The 22,982-nt window shown below is 42.4% G+C and overlaps 1 protein-coding gene across 1 annotated transcript in view; it reads left to right on the top strand.

Annotated features, from left to right (window-relative positions):
- Window positions 1-22,982, top strand: part of LOC129813206 (neurexin-3a-like) — a 789,442-nt gene that overhangs the window by 329,712 nt on the left and 436,748 nt on the right. The window contains exons 12-17 of the mRNA XM_055865477.1: window positions 1,336-1,362; window positions 3,745-3,864; window positions 4,446-4,566; window positions 7,106-7,366; window positions 16,158-16,348; window positions 20,238-20,411. Of these exons, the coding sequence (XP_055721452.1) occupies window positions 1,336-1,362; window positions 3,745-3,864; window positions 4,446-4,566; window positions 7,106-7,366; window positions 16,158-16,348; window positions 20,238-20,411 (894 nt within the window). The remainder of the gene's footprint in view (window positions 1-1,335; window positions 1,363-3,744; window positions 3,865-4,445; window positions 4,567-7,105; window positions 7,367-16,157; window positions 16,349-20,237; window positions 20,412-22,982) is intronic.

Genomic DNA, 22,982 nt, shown 5'->3' with positions numbered 1-22,982 from the left:
GTCATAATAGTTTGTAGTCGTTATTATAACAGGTACAGTAGTATTGATAGGCTATGCTACTTATTGAAGTAGTTTAATAAGTTGTACTTTTACCTATATACAAGTGCAATGCAACTACCATTATTTGCTTGCACAAAACTACTCTACACAATTAACCTTTTTGTATGAAGTGCAATGTCAATAACGAGGATCACAAATTCTCATTTAAGTGTTGAAGAGGTAGATATTCTTTATGTGTTTTATCTTAACTCATATGATACATCATTTCATAGAAACAACATATATTTCTACAGTCTATATCCTGTACTGTTACATACACGGGTCTTATGCCTCTGCATGGTGCTGGTGCTGATTGGATCGCGGCTGTTCGCTCCCACTTTTCTGTTGCGGTTGACGACACATGAAACCCACCAGCCACATGGTGACACACCCAGAATGTCTATCGTAGTATCCCATAGGCCGTCTCAAAATGGCAGCCACATAAACCTGTACAACAGGCAGGAATCTGTTGTCAGTGAAGGAGTCAATTATCTTTCACTAATCAATTCACCTTTTGATATTGATATTCACTATCTCGAATTGTAAATATGATTTTTGTTTGCTATGTCCTTCCAGTGTCAAGTGTAATAGCATTTCACTGGGTTTCAAAGATCCGTGGCTCCGTAATGAAAAGCTAACACCACCTTCTTGCTAATATCAGATATATGATTTTAATATTCTGTTTAGTCAACAAGTTGGTGTGAAGGCTTTGGAGTTGTAGACTTTGAGCTTAAAAATAAAGGAAACTCTTCCAAAATGAAAGTCAATGCTGGGATGAAGAATCTATGTGGTTGGTAAAATAAAAGCGGCCATTTTCAAAATGTTGACAGCCAGTGTCCTTGTTATGCGTCTTTAAATATATGACATGTGTATAATCTAAGTATTATAGTAGTGGTCACAGAACTCAGTTCATTTCATGACTGTAACAAGTGCTGCAAAAGCGCTATGTACATTTTACCACACAACACCCAACTAATGACCATATAAAGCAATAACTATTTTTGTATATGGACCAAGAATTTGACATTTGTGAACATATTAAATCGACCTAGTACATTACTAGTTATTACAATCATATTGCAATTGGAGTCAAACTTGTAAAATTCAAGCCATCAATTTGTATTTTAAGCTAACAGTCTAACACCTAGCAATGTATAGATACCCCTCCCCTTTTACAAAATGGCCGCCTCTCTGCATGTGGATGTCCCCGGAAGGGTGGAATTCTTGTTTTTGGATGTCTGCAGCCATAACCTTGAAGGATGCAATTTCATCTGTCATTTATTCTTCCCCATCTAGACTGTGTCAGGATAAACTGTACTTCCAGTAAGTTAACACTCAAGTTTCATTTTGCTTATGTATTAGGATACTCTGCTGCTTAAATGAATGTGTTATTTGAACTTTGAATTTCTTATAGTGTTGGTTGGAGAATGGCTAATGAGTGTGTCTGTCTGTTCAACTGGTCAGATCATCAGTAGACTATTGACAACACAAACACCCAAACTAGAAACAGACAGGGTGGTGATTTCTTAATCTCTAGGTTTTGGGTTTTATTTAAGGCAATCTTTTATTAAATATGAACATTTCATGTTATAGGGTCCTGTGACATTGTTTTGTATGAATGTATTTTAGTTATATAAGTAGTTTCACTGTAATAAAAGTTTGGTTTAATAAATGGGGAGTTGGGATTTTGGGTCTTAGTACAGTCAACAATAACTGCTTTTACTCGTGATTAGGGCTCGGAAACCTTCAGTGTACAGGATGTGTGTGTGTGTGTGTGTGTGTGTGTGTGTGTGTGTGTGTGTGTGTGTGTGTGTGTGTGTGTGTGTGTGTGTGTGTGTGTGTGTGTGTGTGTGTGTGTGTGTGTGTGTGTGTGTGTGTGTGGAGGGGGGATACATGTGTGAGTGACAGATATGATTCATATTATTCTACATTCGGCTCCTATAATTATAGTCGAAACGATGCATCTATTGGCCAATAATGTCGTATGATATGAGCCTTTGACCAATGTATTTGTATCGCTGTTTAATCCATTGAAAAGGATAAATATAAGATGAAGAAAAAATGATTGGGAAAAAAATAAGTTCTTCACAGGATTATATTTTATTTATTCATTAGTAGCTCTTTACTCGGCTATAGACCTATCTTTCCTTGACGCGTTCCACTAAGTAAACCTATACTGTTAGGTGAAGTGTCATGGTAGGGAGTTGGGTGTCGTGACAAACAATGGATGATATGTCCAAATGTTAAGCAAGTTCAACTCATCGCCTATTCGAACATCGACCAGCCTCAGAAATCTCACTTCCTGTTTGGATTTTCTCTCAAGTTTTTGCCTGCCATATGAGTTCTGTTATACTCACAGACATCATTCAAACAGTTTTAGAAACTTCAGAGTGTTCTCTACCCAATACTAATAATACTATGCATATATTAGCATCTGGGACAGAGGTAGGAGGCAGTTCACTCTGGGCATGCTATTCATCCAAAAGTGAAAATGCTGCCCCCTATCACAAAGAAGTTTTAACAGTGAATATTTTCACTCTAATATCGGAATCGGTATCGGATCCCAAAATACCATATCGGTCGGGTCGGGTCGAGTCGGGCATTATGGCATTTCAGGACAAACAACAGATAACATCAGGCTGGTCTCAAATAGCCTTTGTTATAAAAGAGCCATACAGTACAGCAGGTCTTAGTGATGAGGAATATTATGTCAAAATAATGTGAAGACTAAAATAGACTAAAATAATGACCATACCCCAAAATACTGGGACAAATAACTGCCGCATGCAAAAAAAAAAAATCCAGATTTTAACACTGCCAACTGACAGCACAAGGAAACAAGAAACTGTCCAAATCAATAGAGCTTCCCTCCAGGGGCCCTGTGCTCGTCTGCTTCTGTCTGACAGACTCTGTTTGTGTTGACTTCAAATGAACAGCACACACACACATGACAGTGTGAGAACACACACACACACACACAGTGCAGTAGGCTGTCCAGATCACAGGACTTTACTGGTACTTAGAGGGATTGTGGTAATTCCAAGCAACGGCTCAGCCAATAAGCTCTGGTGCTTTACCTGGCTGTGAAAGATACATTAATAACCTAGTATACTTGTAGGTAACACTTTACAGTCCTTTTTAACCTAGTATTTATCTACTAATAACTGATTTGGAAAAGTGGAAGGGATTTCGAGTCACTATGATGAGTAAAAGCTGTGTAATTGTTGCATTGACTGCAGTGTTTTTCTGCTCAATACACATTTAAAATCGTACATTTACGCAATGAAGGTGCTAGTCCAGTGTGCAATCATGATTGAAGAAATATTGTTTTAGAAAAAAAGTATTCGTTGTTGCTTTTTAAACAATACCTGAAATATTTTTTCCTAAATATTACCAAACCTTTGCTTTCCACAGTATGCAATTTTAGAAGTGATGAAAAATAAAATGTGAAAATGCTCAAATGATCCCAAATGTAAATAAATCAGAAGACAAGTCAGTTTGACATGTCAAGCTGCTCTGCTATCATCATCTGCAATATACGCCTTCAATTACCCTGCTTCTTTGAGTGGTTATAAATAAGCTCATTATATCACTGCCTTCTATTGAAAAAGACCCAATATAACAGCCCCTATTGGAAAGTGGAAAGCAAAGGTTTGGTTGGTGACGCAGGATGACTTTAACTTTGTGACCAACCATCGTTCTCAGGCAAGGGACCCGAGACCCTGTATGCTGGGCAAAAACTCAATGATAATGAGTGGCATACGGTGCGCGTGGTCCGCCGGGGAAAAACCTACAAGCTCATGGTGGATGATGACATAGCAGAAGGTATTATATCAGCTACAGTCTGAGAGAAACAAAGGGTCCATTTCATTTCAACTCCACCCAATTCAGAAAGTTAAGCAGATTCCAATTCCAAATTCACCTAATTGAAAAGTATGGAAGAGAATTGGAATTGGAATTTCAATCTACTTCCTGAATTGAAATGGAAGTGACCCCAAACCTGGAGAAAAAGTCCCTCATCTGCCACTGATTGCATGGGTGACGTGTCATGTTGTTCTGACATAGTTTAAGGATTACATGAATTACAACATTTGCTAATTAAGATGAACTATCCTTTCAGTGTTTTCTTATGCTTTTTTAAGTAACTATTTGAGAAGGGTGACTAAAATACTATATTAAACTATAACTATATATAACTATATATAAACTATAAACTGTTGACATCTATTAATAGGACTGCATTGTTCTTGCTGATGTTAATTCATTTGTAGTATTATGTTGTATTTAACCATATTGTACTGGCCAAAATTCACCACCATTTTAAATTCAGCCCTTTGTGTTAGTATCAGACGGTGTTTCCTTTTCTTTTCTATCTTGTTTTCTTTCCACCCCGCCCTCTACTCCAGGCCAGATGGCGGGCGACCACACCCGCCTGGAGTTCCACAACATCGAGACGGGCATCATGACGGAGAGACGATTCGTCTCGGCCATCCCCTCTAGCTTCATTGGACACCTACAGAGTCTCAGGTTCCTCTTCGCTCATATTCTTTGTTATATACTTTGTTATATACTTTATCATATACTTTGTTATATACTTTATCATATACTTTGTTATATACTTGATCATATACTTTGTTATATACTTTGTCAAAATCTTTGTCATTTACTTTGTCATAAACTTTGCCATATTCTGTGTCATATCATTTGTATAATTTGCTATATAGTTTGACATATATATTGTTATATACTTTGTTATACACTTTGCAATATTCTTTGTCATATACGTTGTAATATACACATTGTTATATTCTTTGTTATATACTTTGACACATACTTTGTTGTATCCTTTGTTATATACACTGCTCAAAAAAATAAAGGGAACACTAACCTAGATCTGAATGAATGAAATATTCTTATTAAATACTTTTTTCTTTACATAGTTGAATGCGTTGACAACAAAATCACACAAAAATTATCAATGGAAATCACATTTATCAACCCATGGAGGTTTGGATTTTGGAGTCACACTCAAAATTAAAGTGGAAAACCACACTACATGCTGATCCAACTTTGATGTAATGTCCTTAAAACAAGTCAAAATGAGGCTCAGTAGTGTGTGTGGCCTCCACGGGCCTGTATGACCTCCCTACAACGCCTGGGCATGCTCCTGATGAGGTGGCGGATGGTCTCCTGAGGGATCTCCTCCCAGACCTGGACTAAAGCATCCGCCAACTCCTGGACAGTCTGTGGTGCAACGTGGCGTTGGTGGATGGAGCGAGACATGATGTCCCAGATGTGCTCAATTGGATTCAGGTCTGGGGAACGGGCGGGCCAGTCCATAGCATCAATGTCTTCCTCTTGCAGGAACTGCTGACACACTCCAGCCACATCAGGTCTAGCATTGTCTTGCATTAGGAGGAACCCAGGGCCAACCGCACCAGCATATGGTCTCACAATGGGTCTGAGGATCTCATCTCGGTACCTAATGGCAGTCAGGCTACCTCTGGCGAGCACCAGGAGGGCTATGCGGCCCCCCAAAGAAATGCCACCCCACACCATGACTGACCCACCGCCAAACCTGTCATGCTGGAGGATGTTGCAGGCAGCAGAACATTCTCCACGGCGTCTCCAGACTCTGTCACGTCTGTCACATGTGCTCAGTGTGAACCTGCTTTCATCTGTGAAGAGCACAGGGCGCCAGTGGCGAATTTGCCAATCTTGGTGTTCTCTGGCAAATGCCAAACATCCTGCACGGTGTTGGGCTGTAAGCACAACCCCCACCTGTGGACGTCGGGCCCTCATACCACCCTCATGGAGTCTGTTGCTGACCGTTTGAGCAGACACATGCACATTTGTGGCCTGCTTGAGGTCATTTTGCAGGGCTCTGGCAGTGCTCCTCCTGCTACTCCTTGCACAAAGGTGGAGGTAGCGGTCCTGCTGCTGGGTTGTTGCCCTCCTACGGCCTCCTCCACGTCTCCTGATGTACTGGCCTGTCTCCTGGTAGCGCCTCCATGCTCTGGACACTACGCTGACAGACACAGCAAACCTTCTTGCCACAGCTCGCATTGATGTGCCATCCTGGATGAGCTGCACTACCTGAGCCACTTGTGTGGGTTGTAGACTCCGTCTCATGCTACCACTAGAGTGAAAGCACCGCCAGCATTCAAAAGTGACCAAAAAATCAGCCAGGAAGCATAGGAACTGAGAAGTGGTCTGTGGTCACCACCTGCAGAACCACTCCTTTATTGGGGGTGTCTTGCTAATGGCCTATAATTTCCACCTGTTGTCTATTCCATTTGCACAACAGCATGTGACATTTATTGTCAATCAGTGTTGCTTCCTAAGTGGACAGTTTGATTTCACAGAAGTGTGATTGACTTGGAGTTAAATTGTGTTGTTTAAGTGTTCCCTTGATTTTTTTGAGCATTGTACTTTTGTATATTTAGCATTATTCTTTGCTAAATTCTTTGTTAAATGCTGTACTTTGTTATATACTTTGCCATATTCTGTGTTAAATTCTTTGTCATATTCTTTGTTCAATTCTTTGCCATATTCTTTGTTAAATTATTTGTCATATACTTTGTCATATACTTTCTTGCATACTTTGCCATATATGGCATATTCTTTGATAAATTATTTGTCATATTCTTTGTTAAATTCTTTGTCATATTCTTTGTTAAATTCTTTGTTATTTTCTTTGACATATTCTTTGATAAATTCTTTGTCATATTCTTTGTTATATACTTTGTTGTATTCTTTATGCTATATGCTGTTAGAATCGTTATTTCACCCAAAAATACACAACAGCTTACAAGCTGCATTCAAGATTTGAATGTGACTACTATGTCATCCGATGGAATATGTTGACGTTGTTGAAATGATGTCTGTTCTAGAGAGAGCCTATCTAAATCATGTAACATGGCTGTTATGTTTGACTTCACTTCAGCAGGTGTTGTTGTTAACTTTGTCTCTAGCAAACGACAGGTCCCTTCCTGTGAACAAGAAAGGGGTTTCTCCGTTTACATGCATCAGACAATATATTTATTCCCCACTCTACTTACTCCAGGTTCAACGGTTTGCTGTATATAGATCTCTGTAAGAACGGAGACATCGACTTCTGCGAGCTCAACGCCCGATTTGGCATGCGCTCCATCATCGCTGACCCTGTGACCTTCAAGACGAAGAGCAGCTACCTGAGCCTGGCCACCCTGCAGGCCTACACCACCATGCACCTGTTCTTTCAGTTCAAAACCACCTCGCCTGACGGATTCATACTGTTCAACAGTGGAGATGGCAATGACTTCATCGCTGTGGAGCTGGTTAAAGGGTGAGTGGGATCCCACCTGGTGCTAGACTTTCCTTGTTGTTCGTTTACTAGTGTTTTTTTTTGTTGTTCCAGCACCACTATGAAAGACAATAGGTACACAGGAATGGTATTACAGAGGCATATTGTCACCACAGTAAGATACATATACTTTAACGAATACAGATGTCGGATCTTAATTTGACCCATTTTGTCGCAAGAGGAAAATAATCCGTCAGCAGGAGAATTTGAATACCTGAAGAGTTATGTAGAATCACCACCAGTGTCAACTGGAAGCGGTGTTTGAATTCAATGCAGTACCATACCTACATTGTAACTTAGACTGCAGGTCCACTGGGCGCCAGTTCAAGTAGGATACGTAGGATACGTGCAGGCTACAGTGTCTTGTGTAAATGCTTATGTGGACTTTAATAAATTCACATATTTTTAGGAGGTAGATGTGTTTTCCATTAGGGAAATCGTTTTTTTGTATCAATTGTTTTATTTCATATGCAAGGCAAGCAAAAAATCGAATTTTATTTGTTGCATGCGCCGAATACAGTTCAAGAAATGGAGTTAAGAAAATATTGACTAAATAAACTAAAGTAAAAAAAAGAAAAAAAATGTAACACAATAAAATTACTTAACAATAATGAGGCTAGATACAGGCATACCGATACCGAGTCAATGTGCGGGGGTACACGTTAGTCGAGGCAGTGAAAAACAAAGGGGGGGGGGGGGGCAGTCTTGACTTGGGTGACTGAAGTCTTTGACAATTTTTTGGGCCTTCCAATAGGCAGAATAAATGATTGGTTGCCTCAGGGGCCTGTATTGGTACAGTGGTTAGAGTTGCTGACCCCGGAACATATATGCTAGAGTCAGCAGGAATCAACCCCACTGCCCTTTAACCCCTGCCTCCCCCTATCTCCCCCCACATATGCACTTCCTCCTCTTATCTTTCCATATATTTCCCTACCTCCCTCTATCTTTCCCTACCTTTCGTTCTCTCCCTCTATCTTTCAATATCCTTCCTTCTCCCCCTCTATATTTCCCTATCTTTCCCTACCTCGCCCTATCTTTCCCTACCTCCCCTATCCTTCCCTACAGCCCCTATCTTTCCATATCTTTCCCTACCTCCCCCTAACTTTCCCTTTATTTCCCTACCTCCCCAATCTTTCCTTATCTTTCCCTATCTTCCCCTATCTTTCTCTACCTCCCCCTATATTTACTTATATTGCCCTACCTCCCCATATTTTTCAAAATCTTTCCCTACCTCCCCCATCTTTCCCTACCTCCCCCTATCTTTCCTAACCCTATCTTTCCATATCTTTCCCTACCTTCCCCTAACTTTACCTTTATTTCCCCACCTCCCCCAATCTTTCCTTATCTTTCCCTATATTCCCCTATCTTTCTCTACCTCCACCTATATTGACTTATATCGCTACCTCCCCATATTTTTCAAAATCTTTCCCTACCCCCCCTATATTTCCCTACCTCCCACTATCTTTCCCTACCTCCCCATATCTGTCCTCATATTTCCCTACCTCCCCCTATCTTACCCTACCATCCCCTATCTTTCCTTATATGTCCCTTCCTCCCCTATCTTTCCCTTCCTCCCCTATCTTTCCATATATTTCCCCATCTTTCCCTACCCCCCTAAATGTCCCTATCTTTCCCTACCTCCCCCTATCCTTCCTTTTCTTACTCTACATCCCCATATCTTTAACTACCTAGCCCTATCTTTCCCTATATTGCCCTACCTCTCCATATTTTTCCATATCTTTCCCAACCTCCCCTATCTTTCCCTAACTATCCATATCTTCCCTTCATCTTCCTATCTTTCCCTACCTTCCCTACCTTTCCCTAACTCCCATGTCTTTCCCTTCCGCCCCTGTATTTCCCTTCATCCTCCTATCTTTCCCTACCTCCCCTATTTTTCCCTACCTCCCCTCTCTTTCCTTATCTTACTCTACCTCCCCCTAGCTTTAAATATCTCCCCCTATATTTCCTTATATTGCCCTACCCCCACATATTTTCCAAATCTTTCCATACCTCTTAACATCTTTCCCTTCCTCCCCGTATCTTTCCCTACCTCCCCTATCTTTCCCTACCTCCCCTATCTTTCCGTACCTCCCCTACCTTTCCCTAACTCCCACTGTCTTTCCCTTCCTCCCCTATTTGTCACTTCATCCTCCTATCTTTCCCTACCTCTCGCCATCTTTTCCTACCTCACCCTATCTTTCCCTACATCTCGCTATCTTTCCCTGCCTCCCCCTATCTTAACCTCCCCTATCCAGCCCTACATCCCCTATCTTTCTCTACCCCCTAACAACTCCCTATCTTTCCATACCTCCCCTTATCCTACCTTATCTTACTACCTCCAATAACTTTCCGTATCTTTCCCTACATCTCGCTATCTTTCCCTACCTCCCCCTATCTTTCCCTTCCTACCCTACCTCACCCTACCTTTCCCTACCTCCCCTATCTTTCCCTACATCCCTTATTTTTTCCCTTCATCCTCCTACCTTTCCCTACCTCCCCTATCTTTCCCTACATCCCTTATTTTTCCCTTCATCCTCCTATCTTTCCCTACCTCTCGTTATCTTTCCCTACCTCATCCTATCTTTCCCTACCTCACCCTATCTTTCCCCACCCCCTATCTTTCCCTTCCTCCCCCTATCTTTCACTACCTCCCCCTGTCTTTCCTTATATTTCCCTACCCATCCTATCTTTCCCTAACTATCCCTATCTTCGCCTTCATCCTCCTATCTTTCCCTTCATCCTCCGATCTTTCCCTACCTCTCGTTATCTTTCCCTACCTCACCCTGTCTTTCCCTACCTCACCCTCTCTTTCCTTATATTTCCCTACCTCCACCTTTCTTTCCCTACCTCCCTTTCTTTCCTTACCTCCCCCTATCTTTTCCTACCTCCCCCTATCTTTCCCTACCTCCCCCTATCTTTCCCTACCTCCAATATCTTTCCTTATCTTTCCCTACCTCCCTCTATCTTTCCCTACCTCCGCCTATCTTTCCCAACCTCCCCTATCCATCCCTACATCCCCTATCTTTCTCTACCCCCTAACAACTCCCTATCTTTCCATACCTCCCCTTATCCTACCTTATCTTACTACCTCCAATAGCTTTCCGTATCTTTCCCTACATCCTCTTATCTTTCCTTTCCTCCCCCTATCTTTCCCTACCTCCCCCTATCTTTCCCTACATCCTCTTATCTTTCCTTTCCTCCCCCTAGCATTCCCTTCCTCCCCCTATCTTTCCCTATATTTTTTTTATAAATCTCATAACTTTCCCTAGATCCCATATATTTCCCTTCCTCACCCTGTCTTTCCCTACCTCACCCTCTCTTTCCTTATATTTCCCTACCTTCATCTATCTTTCCCTACCTCCCCTATCTTTCCTTACCTCCCCCTATCTTTTCCTACCTCCCCCTATCTTTCCCAACCTCCCTCTATCTTTCAATACCTCCAATATAGTTCCTTATCTTTTCCTACCTCCCCCTATCTTTCCCTATATCCTCATATATTTCCTTACCTCCCCTTATCTTTCCTTGTCTCCCCCTATCTTTCCCTATCTACCCCTACCTTTCCCTAACTCTCACTGTCTTTCCCTTCCTCCCCTATTTTTCCCTTTATCCTCCTATCATTCCCTACCTCACCCTGTCTTTCCCTACCTCACCTATCATTCCCCACCCCCCTATCTTTCCTTGCCTCCCCCTATATTTCACTACCTCCCCCTATCTTTCCTTATATTTCCCTACCTTCACCTATCTTTCCATACCTCCCTCTATCTTTACCCACTACCCATATCTTTCCCTACCTCCCCATATCTTTCCCATCCAACCCCCTATCTTTCCCTACCTCCCCTATCTTTCCCCACCTCCACTATCTTTCTCTACCTCCCCCTATCTTTCCCTACCTCCCCCTATCTTTCCTTAACCCTCCCTATCTTTCCCTACCTCCCCCTATCTTTCCTTAACTCCCCAATCTTTCCCTACATCTTCCTATCTTTCCTTTCCTCCCCCTATCTTTCCTTACATCCACCTATCTTTCCCTACCTCTGCCTATCTTTCCCGACCTCCCCTATCCATCCCTAGAACCCCCAATCTTTCCCTATCCCCCTACCTTTCCCTATCTTTCCCTACCTCCCCTTATCCTACCCTATCTTACTCTACCTCCCCCCATCTCTAACTACCTCACCCTATATTTCCTTATATTGCCCTACCTCCACATATTTTTCCAAATCTTTCCATACCTCTCCCCTATCTTTCCCTACCTCCACCTATCTTTCCCTACCTCCCCTACCTTTCCCTAACTCCCACTGTCTATCCCTTCCTCCCTTATTTTAGCATTCATCCTCCTATCTTGCCCTACCTCTCGCTATCTTTCCCTACCTCACCCTGTCTTTCCCTATCTTTCCCCACCCCCCCTATTTTTCCCTGCCTCCCCCTATCTTTCACTACCTCCCCATCTCTTTCCTTATATTTCCCTGCCTTTGCTATCTTTCCCTTCATCCTCCTATCTTTCCCTACCTCCCATATCTTTCCCTACCTCCCACTGTCTTTCCCTTCCTCCCTTATTTTTCCCTTCATCCTCCTATCTTTCCCTACCTCTCGTTATCTTTCCCTACCTCACCCTATCTTTCCCTACTTCACCCTATCTTTCCCCACCCGCTTCTCTTTCTCTACCTACACCTATCTTTCCATACCTCCCCCTATCTTTCCCTACCTCCACCTATCTTTCCATACCTCCCCCTATCTTTCCCTACCTCCCATATCTTTCTTTACCTCCCCCTATCTTTTCCTACCTCCCCTATCTTTCCCTACCTTCCCCTATCTTTCCCTACCTCCAATTCTTTCCTTAAATTTTTTATAAATCCCATAACTTTCCCTACATCCCATATATTTTCCTACCTCCCCTATCTTTCAATACCTCCGATATAGTTCCTTATCTTTCCCAACCTCCCCCTATCTTTCAATACCTCCAATATAGTTCCTTATCTTTCCCAACCTCCCCCTATCTTTCAATACCTCCAATATAGTTCCCTATCTTTCCCTACCTCCCCCTACATCCTCATATCTTTCCCTACCTCCCTAATTCATTTCCCTATCTCCCCTATCTTTCCCTACCTCCCCATATCTTTCCCTACCTCCCCATATCTTTCCCTACCTCCCCATATCTTTCCCTACCTCCCCCTATCTTTCCTTATATTTCCTACTTCCCCTATCTTTCCCTACTTCCCCTATCTTTCACTACCTCCCAATATCTTTCCTTAACTCCCCATATCTTTCCCTACCTCACCCTATCTTTCCCTACCTCACCCTATCTTTCCCTACCTCACCTATCTTTCACTAGCTCCCACTATCTTTCCCTACCTCCCCATATCCTTCTCTACCTCCCCATATCTTTCCCTATATTTCCCTACCCCTCCTATCTTTGACCACCTCCCCCCTCCACCACCTCCCCCCTATCGTTCCTTAACTTTCCCAGTATTTCCCTTCATCTCCCCACTCCCCATATATTTCCCTTCCTCCCCTATGTTTCCTTATATTACCCTACCTCCCATATATTTCCCTACATCCCCCTATCTTTCCCTACCTCCCCTTATCTTTCCCATCCATCCCCCTATCTTTCCCTACCTCCACCTATCTTTCCCTATCTCCACCTATCTTTCCCTACCTCTCCCTATCTTTCAATTCATCCTCCTATATTTCCCTACCTCCCCCTACCTCCCCTACCTCCTCCCTACCTTTCCCTACCTCTCCTACCTTTCCCTACCCCCCATATCTTTCCCTAACTACCCTACCTTTCCCTACCAACCCCCTATCTTTCCCTCCCCTTATCGTTCCTTATCTTTCCCTACCTCCACCTATCTTTCCCTACCCCCTATCTTTCCTTATATTTCCCTACCTCCCCTATCTTTCCCATACCTCCCACTCTCTTTCCCTACCTCCCCTGTCTTTATCTACCTTCCCTATATTTCGCTACCTCCCCCTATCTTTCCTTACTTTTCCCTATCTTTCCCTTCGGCCCCTACCCCCCTATCTTTCTCCACCCCCCCCATCTTTCCCTACATCCCCTTATCTATCCCTTCCTCCTACTATCTTTCTCTATATTTCCCAACCTCCCCCTAATTTTCTCTACCTCCCCCTATCTTTCCTTAGCTCTCCCTATCTTTATCTTCATCCTCCCCTAACTTTCCCTACCTCCCACTATCTTTCCCTACCTCCCCCTATCTTTCCATGAATTTCCCTACCTCCCACTATCTTTCCCTATCTTACCTTACCTCCACCTATCGATCTTTCCCTACCCTACCTCCACCTATCTTACCCTACCTCACCATCTTTCCCTACCTCCCCTCATCTTTCCCTACCCTACCTCCACCCATCTTACCCTACCTCACCCTCTCTCCCTACCTCCACCTATCTTTCCCTATCTTACCTTACCTCCACCTATCTTTCCCTACCGTACCTCCGCCTATCTTTCCCTACCTTCCCTACCTTTCCCTAACTCCCACTGTCTATCCCTTTCTTTCCCTACATCCCCCTATCTTTCCTTATATTTCCTTACCTCCCCCTATCTTTCCCTTCCTCTCCCTATCTTTCCCTACCTCCCCCTATCTTTCCCTACCCCCTATCTTTCCTTATAGTTCTCTACCTCCCTTATCTTTCCCTACATCCCCCTAGCTTTCCTTATATTTCCCTACCCCCCTATCTTTCCCTACCCCCTATCTTTCCTTATATTTCCCTACCTCCCCCTATCTTTCCCTACCTCTCCCTATCTTTCCCTACCCCCTATCTTTCCTTATATTTCCCTACCTCCCCCTATCTTTCCCTACCTCTCCCTATCTTTCCCTACCTCCCCCTATCTTTCCCTACCTCCCCTACCTCCCCCCATCTTTCCCTACCTCCCCCCATCTTTCCCTACCTCCCCTCATCTTTCCCTACCCTACCTCCGCCTATCTTACCCTACCTCACCCTCTTTCCCTACCTCCACCTATCTTTCCCTATCTTACCTTACCTTCACCTATCTTTCCCAACCTCCCCTATATTTCCCTACCCTAACACCGCCTATCTTTCCCTACCCCACCATCTTTCCCTACCTCCCCCTTTCTATCCCTACATCCCCCTATCTTTCCCGTCCTCTCCCTATCTTTCCCTACCTCCCCTATCTTTCCCTAACCCCCTATCTTTCCTTATATTTCTCTACCTCCCCTATCTTTCCCTACATCCCCTGAGCTTTCCTTATATTCCCCCACTATCTTTCCCTACCCCCTATCTTTCCTTATATTTCCCTACCTCCCCCTATCTTTCCCTACCTCTCCCTATCTTTCCCTACCCCCCTTTCTTTCCTTATATTTCCCTACCTCCCCCATCTTTCCCTACCTCTCCCTATCTTTCCCTACCTCCCCCTATCTTTCCCTACCCCCCCTACCTCCCCTCCCCTCATCTTTCCCTACCCTACCTCCGCTTATCTTACCCTACCTCACCCTCTTTCCCTACCTCCACCTATCTTTCCCTATCTTACCTTACCTCCACCTATCTTTCCCTACCTCCCCTATATTTCCCCACCCTACCTCCGCCTATCTTTCCCTACCCCACCATCTTTCCCTACCTCTCCCTTTCTTTCCCTACATCCCCCTATCTTTCCCTTCCACTCCCTATCTTTCCCTCCCTCCCCTATATTTTCCTTCATCCTTCCGTCTTTCCCTACCTCCCCCTATCTTTCCAGCTGATCTCACTTGCAACCATTTTTGGCGACCTCTTCACCGCTCCCTAAATTATGATTTTAACCAAATAATTTTATGATTTGTTCAACCATCTAATTGACAAGAATTCTGTACATCATGGCAAATCTATTGTGGCAATTTAACCGACACATTGTATGATTGTGAACTAATGTTGTAGTAGCCTACTGTTATAATTTTATTTGTTTCCTATTTATGTTGTCCATTCTAAATAACTGTCTTGTGGGATTAAGATGTCCTATTCTTCAATAATATATAAACTACTGTTAATCTCTTTTTGGGTGGTTTTTGGCCTTTAAAATCGGAGTCACTCTCTTTCATGCGCCAATGCGCTTCATTCCATTTGCTTCCGTACTATTCTCAATTTCATCTTGTCTTTACATGTGATATTACAGACCTGTATATGTGATTAGTTTTGATAGGCTACAGTAGACTATAGTTTTAGGTGTAGCCTACTGTGTGTCTATATTTCGGATTACACTTGTATGTTGTATTGGACACCATTATCTATCGTGTTAATAAAGTTATTATTATTATAAAAACCAACGGTTGTTGATGTGGATGTATTTCAGATACATTTTTTTGTATATTTTAATGTTACGGTTCAAATACATATAGGCTTATTGCAGTAGTAAGACAGTTATTCATAGTCTGTGTGGTGGTTTTAGTGTTTCAGCAAGAGAGAGAAGGAGTATGATTTCATAAGCTGGTACTGTTCCCAAATGACTCGACTACTCCCCCCCTCCCCGCATGGAGAGAAAGAGAACTGCAGGTTTTCAGTGAACGTGTCTAAATTCCAACGCTCGTTTTAATTTCCTGATGGTAGGAAGATGGGAGAAAAAAAATCGACAAAAAAGTCATCAAATTAAGATCCGACACCTGTATGTCTAGATAAATTAAAGGTTAAATGTAACCATTTTGACATATTCTAATTGTCGACTCCACTCCACTCACAGAGGCCAAGATGCCTAGAAGTGATCTCCTCTGCTGCACCACCCCTATCGGTACAACAGGTGTTCTATTCAGTGACCAGGGTAACCTTTCAACTCCCTCAGGTACATCCACTATGTGTTTGATCTTGGCAATGGGCCCAACGTCATCAAGGGCAACAGCGACCGGGCTCTACATGACAACCAGTGGCACAATGTGGTCATCACTCGTGACAACAGCAACATTCACACTCTGAAGGTGGACGCCAAGGCAACCAGTCAGGTGGTCAACGGAGCCAAGAACCTCGACCTGACAGGTAGAGTATATAACAGAGGACCTGACAGGTAGAGTATATAACAGAGGACCTGACAGGTAGAGTATATAACAGAGGACCTAACAGGTAGAGTATATAACAGGTAGTTCAGTGACCTGACAGTTAGAGTATATAACAGAGGACCTGACAGGTAGAGTATATAACAGGTATTTCAGTGACCTGACAGGTAGAGTATATAACAGAGGTAGTTCAGTGACCTGACAGGTAGAGTATATAACAGAGGTAGTACAGTGACCTGACAGGTAGAGTATATAACAGAGGTAGTGACCTGACAGGTAGAGTATATAACAGGTAGTACAGTGACCTGACAGGTAGAGTATATAACAGAGGTAGTTCAGTGACCTGACAGGTAGAGTATATAACAGAGGTAGTACAGTGACCTGACAGGTAGAGTATATAACAGAGGTAGTGACCTGACAGGTAGAGTATATAACAGGTAGTACAGTGACCTGACAGGTAGAGTATATAACAGAGGTAGTTCAGTGACCTGACAGGTAGAGTATATAACAGAGGTAGATCAGTGACCTGACAGGTAGAGTATATAACAGAGGTAGTTCAGTGACCTGACAGGTAGAGTATATAACAGGTAGTTCAGTGACCTGACAGGTAGAGTATATAACAGGTAGTTCAGTGACCTGACAGGTAGAGTATATAACAGAGGTAGTTCAGTGACCTTACAGGTAGAGTATATAACAGAGGTAGTACAGTGACCTGACAGGTAGAGTATATAACAGAGGTAGTACAGTGACCTGACAGGTAGAGTATATAACAGGTAGATCAGTGACCTGACAGGTAGAGTATATAACAGGTAGTTCAGTGACCTGACAGGTAGAGTATATAACAGGTAGTACAGTGACCTGACAGGTAGAGTATATAACAGAGGTAGTACAGTGACCTGACAGGTAGAGTATATAACAGAGGTAGTTCAGTGACCTGACAGGTAGAGTATATAACAGAGGTAGTACAGTGACCTGACAGGTAGAGTATATAACAGAGGTAGTTCAGTGACCTGACAGGTAGAGTATATAACAGGTAGTTCAGTGACCTGACAGGTAGAGTATATAACAGAGGTAGTTCAGTGACCTGACAGGTAGAGTATATAACAGGTAGTTCAGTGACCTGACAGGTAGAGTATATAACAGAGGTTCAGTGACCTGACAGGTAGAGTATATAACAGAGGTAGTTCAGTGACCTGACAGGTAGAGTATATAACAGAGGTAGTTCAGTGACCTGACAGGTAGAGTATATAACAGGTAGTTCAGTGACCTGACAGGTAGAGTATATAACAGGTAGATCAGTGACCTGACAGGTAGAGTATATAACAGGTAGTACAGTGACCTGACAGGTAGAGTATATAACAGAGGCAGTTCAGTGACCTGACAGGTAGAGTATATAACAGAGGTACAGTGACCTGACAGGTAGAGTATATAACAGAGGTACAGTGACCTGACAGGTAGAGTATATAACAGAGGTAGTTCAGTGACCTGACATGTAGAATATATAACAGAGGTAGTACAGTGACCTGACAGGTAGAGTATATAACAGAAGTAGTACAGTGACCTGACAGGTAGAGTATATAACAGAGGTAGTGACCTGACAGGTAGAATATATAACAGGTAGTACAGTGACCTGACAGTTAGAGTATATAACAGGTAGTTCAGTGACATGACAGGTAGAGTTTAATACAGGTAGTACAGTGACCTGACAGGTAGAGTATATAACAGGTAGTTCAGTGACCTGACAGGTAGAGTATATAACAGAGGTAGTTCAGTGACCTGACAGGTAGAATATATAACAGGTAGTACAGTGACCTGACAGGTAGAGTATATAACAGAGGTAGATCAGTGACCTGACAGGTAGAGTATAATACAGGTAGTTCAGTGACCTGACAGGTAGAGTATATAACAGGTAGTACAGTGACCTGACAGGTAGAGTATATAACAGAGGTAGATCAGTGACCTGACAGGTAGAGTATATAACAGGTAGTTCAGTGACCTGACAGGTAGAGTATATAACAGGTAGTTCAGTGACCTGACAGGTAGAGTATATAACAGGTAGTTCAGTGACCTGACAGGTAGAGTATTATACAGGTAGTTCAGTGACCTGACAGGTAGAGTATATAACAGAGGTAGATCAGTGACCTGACAGGTAGAGTATATAACAGGTAGTTCAGTGACCTGACAGGTAGAGTATAATACAGGTAGTTCAGTGACCTGACAGGTAGAGTATATAACAGGTAGTTCAGTGACCTGACAGGTAGAGTATATAACAGAGGTAGATCAGTGACCTGACAGGTAGAGTATATAACAGGTAGTTCAGTGACCTGACAGGTAGAGTATATAACAGGTAGTTCAGTGACCTGACAGGTAGAGTATATAACAGGTAGATCAGTGACCTGACAGGTAGAGTATATAACAGGTAGTACAGTGACCTGACAGGTAGAGTATATAACAGAGGCAGTTCAGTGACCTGACAGGTAGAGTATATAACAGAGGTACAGTGACCTGACAGGTAGAGTATATAACAGAGGTACAGTGACCTGACAGGTAGAGTATATAACAGAGGTAGTTCAGTGACCTGACATGTAGAATATATAACAGAGGTAGTACAGTGACCTGACAGGTAGAGTATATAACAGAAGTAGTACAGTGACCTGACAGGTAGAGTATATAACAGAGGTAGTGACCTGACAGGTAGAATATATAACAGGTAGTACAGTGACCTGACAGTTAGAGTATATAACAGGTAGTTCAGTGACATGACAGGTAGAGTTTAATACAGGTAGTACAGTGACCTGACAGGTAGAGTATATAACAGGTAGTTCAGTGACCTGACAGGTAGAGTATATAACAGAGGTAGTTCAGTGACCTGACAGGTAGAATATATAACAGGTAGTACAGTGACCTGACAGGTAGAGTATATAACAGAGGTAGATCAGTGACCTGACAGGTAGAGTATAATACAGGTAGTTCAGTGACCTGACAGGTAGAGTATATAACAGAGGTAGTGACCTGACAGGTAGAGTATATAACAGGTAGTACAGTGACCTGACAGGTAGAGTATATAACAGAGGTAGATCAGTGACCTGACAGGTAGAGTATATAACAGGTAGTTCAGTGACCTGACAGGTAGAGTATATAACAGGTAGTTCAGTGACCTGACAGGTAGAGTATATAACAGGTAGTTCAGTGACCTGACAGGTAGAGTATTATACAGGTAGTTCAGTGACCTGACAGGTAGAGTATATAACAGAGGTAGATCAGTGACCTGACAGGTAGAGTATATAACAGGTAGTTCAGTGACCTGACAGGTAGAGTATAATACAGGTAGTTCAGTGACCTGACAGGTAGAGTATATAACAGGTAGTTCAGTGACCTGACAGGTAGAGTATATAACAGGTAGTTCAGTGACCTGACAGGTAGAGTATATAACAGGTAGTTCAGTGACCTTACAGGTAGAGTATATAACAGAGGTAGTACAGTGACCTGACAGGTAGAGTATATAACAGAGGTAGATCAGTGACCTGACAGGTAGAGTATATAACAGGTAGTTCAGTGACCTACAGGTAGAATATATAACAGGTAGTTCAGTGACCTGACTGGTAGAGTATATAACAGGTAGTTCAGTGACCTGACTGGTAGAGTATATAACAGAGGTAGATCAGTGACCTGACAGGTAGAGTATATAACAGGTAGTTCAGTGACCTGACAGGTAGAGTATATAACAGGTAGTTCAGTGACCTCACATTTATTTACAGATACAGGACTATAAAATATTTATTTGACCACCACAACAGTCAAATAAAATACTTAGTGATGAAGCTAGACTGCCCGTACATGTTGGTGTCTGTGTCCTCTCCTCCTCCCTCCAGGTGACTTGTTTATCGCTGGGCTGGGCCCTGGTATGTACGGTAGCCTGCCCAAGCTGGTGGCGTCCAGGGACGGTTTCCAGGGCTGCCTGGCCTCAGTGGACCTCAACGGCCGCCTCCCTGACCTCCTCCAGGACGCTCTTTTCCGCAGCGGGCAGATAGAGCGCGGATGCGAAGGTACACCCTCCCTCAAAACCATGTCCGACTCAGACTTCAACTCAAACTCAAACTACAAGGACAGTTCAGGCAGCCCATTCTTTCTCCTTTTCTCCAACAGTACCTTCACCTCCCTCGTTCCTTACCCTCCCCTGTCCATCCTACTAACCTTTCTGGTCATCTCACTCACCATCCTATGGGACTCCCAATCACAGCTGGTTGTCATACAGCCTGGAATCGAACCAGGGACTGTAGTGACACCTCTAGCACTTAGATGCAGTGCCTTAGATAGTATTTATTCATCCTAAATTATAAAGTAAGGGTTTGAAGTTGGTACATCTGATCCTAGATCTATGGTGAGGGACAACTTCAACCTTGAGCCCCAATCCCATGGTTTTGGCTAGATGGAGTACAGCTATGATCAGAAGTGATTTAACGCAGCAGGTTAGAAGAACATACACAGCAGGTTAGAAGAACATACACAGCAGGTTAGAAGAATTAATGCAGCAGGTTAGGATAATTAACACAGCAGGTTAGGAGAATTAATGCAACAGGTTAGGAGAATTAACGCAGCAGGTTAGGATAATTAACATAGCAGGTTAGGATAATTAGGTTAAGGTTAGGAAAGGAGTTACGGTTTGGGTTAACTAAAATGCTACAGGTGTACCCGATGTGACACAAACATGTAACTTTTGGTCCGTAGCTGTACTCCAACTAGCCACAACCCAGACCCAGCTCTTATCGGCCACATTGGTCGCACGTTTATGATGTCATTTCAGCACAGCACAAAGCAGCGCTACAGTAGCCAAAATATTGGTGTTTTAGGAGCTCATCATTATTGATATTTACAGTCATGTTTCAGAACGACATAAAATATATTTTTAAAACATCTTAGCATCTAGCATAGAAGTGTTTCTGTAGGTACATCACAGGGAGCTACCAGTATATTAAACATTCAATTGTAATATACCATAATTGTTATGAGTTTTAATTAGTATTTTGTTCTGTATAATAAGTACTTATCATAAATACAATTAGCTATATGTTGAAATAACATACTATATGCCGCACGTGTTAGACATAGAATCACAGCTATTCAAGCAACAATACAGCTACAACATTTTTTTTTAGCTAGGCAAGTCAGTTATGGACAAATTCTTATTTAAAATGACAGCCTACCAGGAGAACAGTGGGATTGAAACTGCCTTGTCAGCTTGGGGATTCAATCCAGCAACCTTTCGGTTACTGGCACCACTCTCTAACCACTAGGCTACCTGCTGCCCCAACTATAGAGAATAAGAATTGTAATATCTACATATGGAGACATATGAAAGCTCCAGTCAGAAGTAATACAAGAGCTTGTATGCGTTGTGTATGCAAAACTACATTTCCGTAGGTTTCCGTCAGTTTAGTGTCTATCTCAAATATTCCGTGTACATCAGGTTCTCAAATATTCTGTGCAATCAGGTTTTAGGTCTGGCCACAGCACTGTTTCAGCAACATTGAAGGTTTTAAATGACATCCACTGTGCTCTTGATAAGAAGTTACATTGTGTGTCTGTTTTTAATGATTTGTCAAAGGCTTTTGACACCGTGGACCATGCTGTGTTAGTGCAAAGGTTAAAATGTTGTGGAATTACTGGTCGTGCTCTAGATTGGTTTATAAATTACCTATCAAATCGTACACAATGTGTAATGGCGAATGGTTGTAAAGTAGTAGTTAATTTTGTATATCAACAACATTGGGGATCTTAGTGAAACAGCGGATGTTCATTTTTATGCAGATGATACTGTTCTTTATTCAAGTGGTGGTAGTTTATCTTTAGCTTTTGAAAATGCTCAAAGAGCATTTAACATCATACAACAGAATCTGTATGATTTAAAGCTGATTCTAAATTCGGGTAAAACAAAATGCATGGTATTTTCAAATGCCAGGCATGTTACAAATCATGTCATTGCTACATTGGCTGGACATACTGTAGAGCAAGTTAAAGTGTACACATATTTGAGTGTGTGGGTTGATGATAAGCTGAGCTTCACTGTGCATGTAGAGAACTTGATAAGGAAGCTCAAGCTGAAAATAGGATTTTATTACCAGCATAAGGCTTGTTTTTCTTTTGAGGCCAGGAAGGAGTTGGTACGATGTATATTACTGGAGGTTTTAGATTTTAGTGATGTTATATATATGCAGGCCTCAGCCACTACCCTGAGAGCACTTGATTCAGTGTATCATGCAGCCCTCAGGTTCATTACAAATCAGAAACGTCTAACACATCATTGTGATCTCTACAGCGCTGTTGGCTGGTCGTCATTGACCTTGCGTAGGCTTAAACACTGGTATACAAAGAATTGTTTCTGATAAGGCCATATTGGGTAAAATGCCATTTTATCTCTGTTCTTTTTTAGTCAGGTCAGTAAATAAATATAATTTACGGTCCCATTCTGATTTGCTTCAACAGTACCAAACATTAGAACAGGTCATGGTAGTTACTCAGCTCCGTGGTCCTGGAATTCTCTCATGAACATTTTAAAATGTGATGATCTAGTTTCGTTAGTGGAGTTTAAACACATATATCATAGAAGAGTGAAATTG

Source organism: Salvelinus fontinalis, chromosome 16 (assembly GCF_029448725.1).
Source record: "Salvelinus fontinalis isolate EN_2023a chromosome 16, ASM2944872v1, whole genome shotgun sequence".
Lineage (NCBI taxonomy): Eukaryota > Metazoa > Chordata > Actinopteri > Salmoniformes > Salmonidae > Salvelinus > Salvelinus fontinalis.
Note: the sequence above shows the minus strand (reverse complement) of the source record. Positions and strands in the feature narration are given on the sequence as shown.